The sequence below is a fragment of the Apis dorsata genome, unplaced genomic scaffold (assembly GCF_000469605.1).
Source record: "Apis dorsata unplaced genomic scaffold, Apis dorsata 1.3 scaffold_591, whole genome shotgun sequence".
Classification (NCBI taxonomy): Eukaryota; Metazoa; Arthropoda; class Insecta; order Hymenoptera; family Apidae; genus Apis; species Apis dorsata.
Genome location: NW_006263796.1, coordinates 165,837 through 176,722, shown reverse-complemented (window position 1 = coordinate 176,722; position 10,886 = coordinate 165,837). Strand labels below are relative to the sequence as shown.

Genomic DNA, 10,886 nt, shown 5'->3' with positions numbered 1-10,886 from the left:
AAAAAAAAAAAATTGTTAACACCTCGTTGTTATGCATGAAAATATATGAGATAAAAGAAAAGAGTGACAAGCGAGTATAAACTAAAAAAGATAGAATAAATAATTTAGTCCTCGCAACGCTTCCGTGTTTTCATTTTATTTAGTCATAGAACGGGTTATCGACGTGTGAGATACGCAACAGGTTCTTTGTAATAAAGTGCAAAGCATGAATTTTAGAGTTAACACGTTTCAGGCTGACGATGCCATACATGTATTTTACGATATACAGCCGGAACAAGTGGTAACACCATGTATGCACTTTGTAGGAAAATTAATGTCTGATATTGCGTAAAAGCTGTTGGCTGAAACAATATCGTGCAACAACGAACCAGTGAAAAATAATGTGTAAAAAAAAAAATAAATAAATAAAAAAATAAAACTGATATCGAGGTCATAAAAGTTGAGTGGATCAATGAAAAAAACTTTTGAATTTTAATTTATCATCAATATTTATAATTTGATAAAATTCACGAGCTAAAGAAAGAAGTCAAAACGGAATGGAAGAAGGAACCGTGATATTAAGATGTTATATTACATCAAGATCGTGAAAATAGATTTATGGAAAATTCGAGAATTTTACGTCTCGTACAGAATCCTATAGAAGAGGAGATTCCATTCTATAACTCCCACAGGTCTGATAAAACACCTCGATGGGCGTTATTCAACCGGATCAACTTTCGTCTATCCTTGCTTTACACCCTGCTATATAACATACTCTAACTACCCTAACATACTACCCTTAAGTCTTATCGTATTATTACGATTTCACTAGATTTCTTCCATCAACTATATCTTCTACGCTATACCCGAACATCCATTAACTTCTAATCTAATCTCGTTATCGTACAGTTGTAAAAGTAACGACTTTTACAAAATGAAAAAGTAATTATTCAAAGGAAGATTATTTCCAGAAAAACTTGATTCAATCTCGAAACAATTTACCGGTTAAAGATTAAATTTAAAATTAAATTTCCATTATATCTGTTAATATTCATTATACAAAATCATTGTACAAAAATTATTAAAAATAATTATTATTTTCCAAAAGGATGAAGATTATATATCCCGTAAATGGGATGAATATTCAAAAAATTATTTCCAAGGAAATATCACTATCGATCCTGGAACAAGTCACCGATAAATAAACATAAAAAAATAAATTACCCTTCATCGGTCCATTTTTAATTTCACACCGCGGTGAGAGGACAACTCGCTCGAAACTTTTCCCTCGCTCCTCTGACAGCGAGTTTATAAACGTAGCCGCCCGTTTATTATTCCGTCACCCCTGGGACATTAGCGAAAAAAATAGAGGCTCTCCAGAGGGGTGGGGGAGGATAAGATTGGGCGTGGCTAATCGCAGGCAGAGATAGGGGGTGCAAGGAGGACGATAATCTCTCGGCTATGAATAAATTTCATCGGTGGATCTTCCACGTGGGGTGCTCTTTCACTTTACTTCTTCCTCGTGTACACCTCTCTATATCTCTCCACCTTGAAGATTATCGCGTGTGAGGGATTCTCGGATATAATGTATCCATCTCTGAGCATTGCTCTCTGTTTATCGTATTCCCATAAAATTTTAGTCGTTTCGTTTTTCCCATTTGTCGAGGCTGTCGTCGTGATGCAAAGTTTTATTCGATAATGGATAAAGTGAAATATATCAAAATATCATAGAATATTGAAAATTTAGTTTATCAAGATGAAACGAATAAAATATAATAAGATATTAACGTGGAAAGTCTGTTCAAATGATTTGTCTGTATGGATAATTTCTTCTTTTTGCAAGAGAATTTTCCTTTGATAATTTAAAAGATGTTAAATTAGATCATTAGGTACAAAATATAAAGATTAAAGAAAGAATTTATCGAATTAATTTTAATAAATAAATAGGATTATTTATTGTTTCAGAGTAATCCTTATCTTGATTTTCTCGATATATTACTTTTTCTTTGATAATTTATTGTAAAGCTTCGCATTATCTGATTTTAATTTATCATAATTTTATGATTTCAATAATTTTTATCCTCTCTTTAAATTTTTATCATTATCCAAATGAGTCTGATTTAAGAGACTAGCTGAGGATTGTAAACAAAGATTTTCTTCTCGTTGGATTATTATCTGTTTGCAAACACACGGAAAAGAATTTACTGCGTGCAAACACCATACTCGGCGTTGGAAAAACTTTCTCGCTTACCTTTAACGCATGGCTTGTCCCGTAAAACGATTTTTCTTTAATTTCACGTACCTCTGATCCTCGAAAAACTTTTCCTCCATCTGTCTCATTTTGAACATCATCGCTCGTGGATATTGAAAATATTCGAGAGAAATGCGAACAAATGCGAAATATCTTTTTGTCGCCATTTTTTAATTCTTCCTTTTTTTCTATCACAAAGTCGATTGCATATGTATTCGAAATTAAAATGTAACGATATCCTTAGTACATTTTTCTGCATGCGAATCGAATTTGCATATTTGAAACTACGTATGATTTACATTTTTCTTCAGTTGGAATCCTTCCATTTTTCTGTTTGGCCATTTAATATCGGGGTCGCTGTATTAATGAAATTAAGTAGATGAAATGAAACCCTTAATGCATACATTGAATATTATTTTCATCGTTAAAACAAATTTCTCTTTTGTTATTTTAATAAATCTAGTCCTTTCGAATACGAGATATTCAAATTTATTATATCCTCATTTTATGTATCTGTAATTTCAATATTCAATATTCATATATCAAGAAAATGTCATCTAACATTTTCAAAGTTGTGACGTCCTTTTGTAAAATATAATTGTATCTGCTTTTAAATTAAATTAAACTTAAAATCACGAATACACGATATTTCTGTACCAACGTAATTAAAATAAATAAGTTACTAAAATTCATTAATTAAAAATAACCGGTTCAGAGAATCACTTTATTAAAATATATTCTATCTTTAAAAATATTCAAATAATATTTGCACAATAATATTTACGCAAAATAAAATATAAACTACATCGATGAAAATACAATAAGTTACTCTCTTAAAAAGGAAATTTCTTTAACATCGTTCGCGATACGATTTTCGCTTAATATTTTTGGCAAAACCAGACGGCCCATAAAAACAACACTTTGTAATATTCCCTTTTTACCTCGTGCAATAGAAAATACGCCGTCTGATGTACCGCGAACGACTGCGAATCGTCCCGACGTCTTCATCTTTCCTCGTTTCCTCCTTTTTTCGTCGCCTCACTTTACCTGTCCGCGTCTGCTTCAATTTTCTCAAGAGAGTACCTATATAGTCGTGAAACGACCGACGAGGATATTCCTTAAGCACGTCGTCTATTTTGTACTCTGCCGCTTCTTTTTTCCCCTGTCTCAGCGAGAAAAAACTTTTTACGTAATTGCAAGTCCTTGCTGACTTCGTGCGACCGGGAATTCGGAAAATTTTCTGTTTTTCTATTTTATCATCGTGCACCAGGGGAAATATCAAGCCTGAATTTAATAGTTTATCTCGATAAGTTTGAACGAGCTGAATTAAATTTATAAAAATCGTGAATGGAAAAATGTTATTTTTTTGCGATTTGTTAAATTATTGTTTTAAGATTTGAACGATTGAAAATTGTTGTGATAATATAATATATTATCGCTTTTGTTTAAATTAAAGGTTCGAGGTTTGTGTATTTTGGATCTGATGGAGATATAGGATAATACTGATATTCCGAGGATTGTTGGTTTGTTGAATTTTGTATTAGGATTGAAGTAGTATATATATAGCTTTGATATTCTGATGATTGTTGGTTTATTGAATCTTGCATTAGGATTAATGTGGTGTATTAGATTGAAAATTGGATAGAAAGGTATATGAAAGGTTGCAAATATCATTATTAAAATTTAATAATTCAAAGACAATTTTTAATTAAAGTTAATAACTTTTGCATTCAATGTGTATGAAAATTTTCATTTCTTCAAATTTTTCAAAATTTTTTTACTTATTTCGTATTTACAAAAAGGAAAAAAAGAACAAACATTTTTCTTGTATGTTTGTTGTACTTGTAAGTTTCCATTAATTTTAAATTTAATAGCTTTTAATTCATGGATTTTATAGGAAATATCAGGAAAATTTGTTTCTACCATTTTACAAGCATAAAGAGCGTAATATATTGTTTCACGTCATATTCATTGACGTAATTTCACGTCATGCATATGCATATATGTTTTAACGGTAAAACGTTGCAATGTTTTACAAAGTAATCCAATCAGCCACTAAAAATTGATTTCCCGTACGGAAATAGGATTAAATTTCATTTTTATGATTTTATAAGCATAATCAGCGTAATACATTGCTCCATACATTGAAATTTCCCCGGTTTAATGATAACGCCGATAAATAAATAAATTATTTCCGCGAAGTAATTCATATGCTAACATAAAATTTACAAGTTTTATAAGATAATTCGGCTACGAATTAATGATCTTTTTCGGGGAAAATAAAATTAACAATTACCAACGAAATATTCACGAATAATTAAAAATCTAAATTTTAAGAAATTTCTGTTTCAAATACAACAATAAAATAAATACTCTTAAATATTTCAATATATACATTCTTGTACGTATCTAGTATGCAGTAGTCTTTAATATTTATTACACGAATTTCTCATTATCTATCTTGCAACAATTGTGATTACGAATCTCTCTATTCGTACAAAAAGCAAAACGAAAACAAAACATTCGAAAGTTCCACGAGGTAATCCAATGATTCACCGAAAGAAGCTTTATAATTCATTTAGAAAGTTCTCAGCTCCTGTTATGGCGGTACTAAATAGGCGAAACAAAACGTGCTAGAGTATAAGAGGCGGCGGGTATAACTGCCACTTTGAGAATAAAAAGTTGTTGCAAGTTTTAAAGCGAACGTACCTGAATACGACGCCGTGAAGTGTACATCTCGTGTCGACCGAGTACCACCTGTACCACATAAGATCACTGTAGTCCGCTTGGCAGTGATGAATAGAAAAGGAGCTAAATAAAAAAAAAAATAAATAAAAAGAAAGAAAAAAATTACTCGAGAAATATGGTCGGGGAAATATGAAAGAACCTCCGCTACTTTCCAACTTGTTGGTCTTCGGGGATACCGTCTCGTAAACTCTAATTCAACAAACATCCCGCATTCTTGTCCGCGAGAAGAAAATGAAAAGTTGTGAATATAATTACGTATCTTCGTATTTCTCGCGATTTCATAACCGAGTTTTATTCGACTTTGACGACATGGAGAGATGAGATACTCTGAGTGACTGTTGTATCGCTCGATAAATATTTTCTCTGAGAGAAGAGTTTCTAAGAAATGGAAGATTTGATTTTGTTTTTTTTTTTTTCTTTTCGATTCTGAATTTTTCAGTTCCGTAGAACGTGTAGCGACTTGAGATTTAGAAATCTAAAGTAATTTTTCTTATTTTTGAAGAAAATCAGGGATTTTAAGTCGATTGAGTTTGAAATTTTTTGATTCGACGTACGATTTCTTTGTAAAATAATTTTTAATAGGAAATATTTTCTGTATCTTCAGAATTTTAATCTGATTTCAATTGACACTGATTATTTGTGTAATATAATAGAATCCAGCTGCTCGACTAATTTTTTTTGAAGATTGTTTCACTAGTTTTGAAAGAAGCATTATTGCATGGATCCAGTTAGAATTGTAGGAACATTTAATAATAATCTCCGGATACAATTTGAGGGGAGGGGGATGAATTTACCCGATGCATAATTATTCGTTACATAACGGTATGCAAAAAGAGCGAAAGTAATTATCGCGTGACTGACATAAACGAGCTGATACAAAGGAAACAGCTAGAGAGCAATGACGTGGGTGCATATAATTGAGGGTTCGGCAATAGATTGCGACAGGGGTAAACTATGGACATGGCGAGAAGCTTGTCTACTCGGTTAATAGCTTTGCAGTGTCGACGCATACGTTGTATATCCACCACGTGGATAATTGCATTCCCTTTCCTTTGTACGAACGTAATATCTTTATGTCCTTTTTCTACGTATTGTTCTTAATAAACAATGTGACGGCATAATGAATTAAATGCATTAATGGAGAATGAATTTTATTTCTTTCATTCGTTTTTCTTCTTCTTTCGACGATGATCTATTTGAAATTTGTTTTTGTCAAGATATAAGTTTTTTTTTAAGAGGAATAATCTAAGAGATTTGTAACTTTCATCTGTTGTGATCTATTTTATTTTTTTTTTGTGTAATCATTACTGTATAATTGATATCTTTTATTTTATAATAGTTGGTCGAACAAAGTAAAGAATTTGTTAAACGTGTTGAAATAAAAAATAAAAAATGAAATATAAATCTCATAATTCTATTAATGCCACATTATTATCACAAGGTTCTTGAGCGACGAAGTTTTATAAACTTTTCGAACTCCATTATTCTTTTTATAATACCTTTCCGTTTATTTTAAAACAATTTTATTGGATAAAATTGAAAAACTTTTACCAAATTGAGATCAATGGAAATTGCATAATTTTCTATATACTATTATTTATTAAGAGACAATTTTATACTTAAAAAAATAGTAATAATCCAAAAGAACTTTCAATAAACAAAATTTACACTGTAATTATAAGAAGAAGAAAGTGATATGTACAGGAAGAATTGAAATTTGAAAGATATAAGATTTAATTATTTAAAATATTCGAAAATTTTTTGATGACCGTTGAGAAAGCGTGAAACATCGTGCGATCAAAGGAAGAGTGTGTAATTGAAGATGATATAGAACGTTTGCGCGAGGCATAGATCGAGCACAATAAACGTGGACAATACAGTATGCCGGATATGGTGTAGAACAGTGACGTAGGCACAATCGAGGATCAGACGATAGATTGCGATGAAATTGGACTATGGACACGGTGTCTGACGCATCATCTCTTGGAGTGTCTGTCGAGGTTAATAACACTGCAATAACGCATGCGTGATGTTTGCGACTGTTTGACCAATGTCTCCTCAAGCTTGCTGAACAACGCCACGTGTTACCTGTGGTTACTCTTCCTATCGATCATTTGGCCACCGTGTTTTCAATACACTTATGCCAGCCAGGAAAGGTATTTGCACACTCTGATTCTCGGTAAAATTGAATTATTCCGAAATATTCGCAAGAATTATCGATGCTTTAATGATATCCAAAGTTTCCTTTATCGAGATTATTTTTCTCAGATTTTTCTGAACTGAAAATCATATCGTAGTGAAAAATAACCTCTTGTCTCAAAGATACGATGAAATTTTTACAAAATCCAAAAAGGTCACAAAAACGTAGCTTAGCAAAACGGCTAAAATTAAGAGATCACGATCGAGTTTCTCGTGGAACGTCTCGAAAGACGAATCACGATGAGGCAATCGTTCTGGCCCGCAACTTTTTCAATAAGAAAGAGCTCGTGCCATTGGACACGCGAATAATACAGGAAATAACAACGGAGGAGGGTGGAGTGAGAGTCTATAATTGAGGGCCGGGCAATAGATCGCGACGAAATTGGACAATGGAGAGTCGGCGGTGCCGTTAGCCCTGTCTCTTCGAGAGGCCAGTCCGAGGTTAATAGCTTTGCAGTAGCAACGTGGCCAGAGAACGTTTGCAACCGGTGCGCTGTGTCCTTTTCTCCCTCTCTCTCCCACCATCCCTATCGGGCATAATCCTGTACAATTTCGTAGGGGGATATCTGGCATTAAGGCCGGTTCGAGAGACTATATTACGGCATAATGGCAGTCCGTACGCGCGTTGCCACGTGTACCGTGCGCTGCACGGTGCATCGTTGGATGCACTGGCAAATTGACAGACTGTGTGTAACTTTGTTACTGCTTACCCCTTCCAGCTGCGCGGAACGGAATCGTATTATGCGTTAATATGTTCTAAATTTTCGTGTTAATCTCTTGTTTACGCGGATCCGGTTTATCAGCGCGTATTGCTTCCTAATAATCCGCCTGTTTCGATTAATTTTCTAATAGCCCGCGGGTATACAGGGGTTACTCTATTGTTGTCGTTGTTGTCTATTGGGCTTCGATAGATTTCGTACGTTTATCGTAGATCTTCGTTCGAAGGAAAGTTTTCTATCTTTTGGACAGAGTTTCATGAGTGTGTTTCGAAAAGAGTTGAAAATTTGTTCTTTGAAGTTTTAGTAATGGATTAATGAAGCGTGGAGTTGGTATGGAAGGAATGATTCGATGGTAATCCTCTTCGTTTTTGAGAAATTTTGTAAATTATTTATGTTGCGCAATAGGTGAGTAATTTATTAAGTTTTGTTCCACGGAGTTGAATGTCAATTAAAAAACTAGAGTGGAATTAGATGTCTTGCTAGAACAACACTTTGAGAGCTTTTTGATTCGAGAGCATTCTATTGTCTCTTCTTTGACCTAGAAATCTAACCTAATTACTAACTTGAACTAACTTTTAGTAAGATTTTCAACTAAAAATGCAACGAGTGATCTTTTTGCGATAAAAATAATCTACACCTTTCTACCAAATATTATAAAAAGGAAAGCAAATTGAGTTTATGAAATAGTAAATCCAAATTTGACTTTCAAAGTAGAAATAGATCCTTTCTACTTTGACACTAATCCCAAATGCATTCTGAAGATATCCCTTCCAAACATCTCTTGTGACTGAATTTGAATCTATCAGATGTTATGTAAAGTAGTATAAATTTAAAATAAAATCAAAGATAAAAATCAAAGATATATTCAAAAATTTCATCTGTCTTTCAATAGTATAGTTTTTGCATTGAAAGTTCCAAACATAAAGACAAGACAAAAAAAAAACGAATGGATTATTGTTTCGTTCTACGAATCCTAAATTAAACAATTCTACTTTAATTCTATATTTTATATCATCCATGCTCATTGAAATTTGAATGATAATACAATTACCAAATTATTTAAATTTGTACCTTCCACCATAGAATTGCTCAAACAAATTTTATATTTTATAAACATCTATTCCAATAATAATTTGCCACAAATTAAGTTTAAATTAGTCTATCTATCTCCAGAATCATTTAAGTGAACGTCGAAGGCAATCTTGCTAAAGATCCAGGGAAAATATCAATTAAGTCACAGCAAACACTTATAATCTTGCCCCGTGAAATAATCAAGTATACCTTGTTCTGATTCCTTAGTTCGAACAACGTGGGCCAAGAAATGAAATTTTCCACGTAAATATAACTACGTTAGCTATGACTCTTATCTTTCGATTACATTTTCAAATAATTAAATTTCGTTGCTTCGTTTCACGATATAATTCCTATTTATTCGTCTAATCATATTGGGCTAAGTTTTGAGAACCTCGTTTAACATCCGATTGGGGCTCAATTCACAGGAAAAATTATATTGACAAATAGGAGCACGGTCCATTCGCTTTACTGACTCGTCCAGTCCATTTCGAGGATTAGTTTGATATATTCTAATAATCTGTGATTAGAAGAAGTGGTCTTGTTCATAAGAGGAACTGGTTTATCAAGGATGCTATTTGATTGCTTTAATTTTTCTGAAACAAAAGTAGATAATTGAATGTTAATTTTTTCAGAAATTATGGTATTACTTTGATTAATAATATTCTTTTGGAGTAAAAATATGAAACCAAGTGTTGATTTTCGTAGAAGGAATTATTGTAAAAACGTTTCATTGGGGAATGTTTGCAAAGAAACGAACTTACCATCGATGGAATATCTAAAAATAGAATTGTTATAGCAGAAATTTGTCGGGTAGAAATTTCATTTTTCTGAACACTATTACATTGCATAATGGTTAGTTACTTTTAATTCATCCTTAATTACATCTTACAACCCGGTTCTTAATTTTGTCTTAGCTGTATGCTCGTAACAATAACCGTAACATTTAATAAGCAGAAGTGTTACGTAAAGTCGTAATAGTAATAAGGGAGCAGCAATTAGGACGAGAATAGGGCGAGATATTTACAACAAGCAACGTGAAACTATTTCTATAATCAGGGAAACAAATTAAATTCATATTATTTTCAAAAAGAATAAATAAAATTTAGAATTTTACATAACCAATCGTAATATCCTATGATAAAAATATTATTTATATTATTTCTATACATCATTTATTTATTGGAACTTATTACACTATTTAAGAAAGTGTTCAATCAATTAAGAAACTTACTGTGTTATTCGCTTCACGTAACTTACTAAACCATTACCTTTGATCACTCTAGCGTACGTGAAATTTAATTTAGCTATATCGATGGATATTACTGCAAGATGACTGAGCAATAAGATAATAACTTTCTTATAATTTATATCAAATAATTTTACATACGCGCACACACACGATCTACCTAAAACTTTCTGCTCCTCACCGTTTCTCTCCTCCGTGACTTCCCGCAACCCCTCTGAAACAGGGGAGTATTTTTCTACCCTGCTTACGTTTCGAAACGCTTCCATTAGCTTTAAACTAGACACCCCGAGTATATAAGCTATACAGTGCACACATACGTCGAATATTTAGTTGGATAGCGCTTAGGTCGAAGCGAGGGAGGGTGAATCTTCGTAGATCCTTGGCTGGATTAACCGTAGACAGCTATGGCTTCGGAATCTTAACTTGGGGCCCCCGTAAAGCCGAGATTGAGTGGTGGGAAGGTGGCGAAATAGCGAGTTGGGTGGTAAGGGGTGGAATTGGCTGCGCTTTATCTGTAGTTTACTGACGTTCGAAAGGAGGCCATGCTGAAAGGGTGAAACGTCGTGCGGAGATTACCGTGAAAGGAAGCTGTATTGCTATACATAGGGGTTGAGAAATCGCGTGGGTGGATGGTACTTAATAACGGTATTTAGCATCGCTCGAACTTTAT

The 10,886-nt window shown here is 33.0% G+C and overlaps 2 protein-coding genes across 9 annotated transcripts in view; one reads left to right on the top strand and one right to left on the bottom strand.

The window, feature by feature from the left end:
- The window catches only part of LOC102676482 (fasciclin-1), a 308,866-nt gene that overhangs the window by 141,588 nt on the left and 156,392 nt on the right, over positions 1-10,886 (top strand). The gene's annotated exons all lie outside the window — the stretch shown is intronic.
- LOC102676245 (origin recognition complex subunit 3) overlaps positions 8,985-10,886 on the bottom strand; it is a 72,215-nt gene continuing 70,313 nt past the window's right edge. The window contains exon 13 of the mRNA XM_031513139.1: positions 8,985-9,563. Within this exon, the coding sequence (XP_031368999.1) occupies positions 9,555-9,563 (9 nt within the window). The 3' untranslated portion in view covers positions 8,985-9,554. The remainder of the gene's footprint in view (positions 9,564-10,886) is intronic.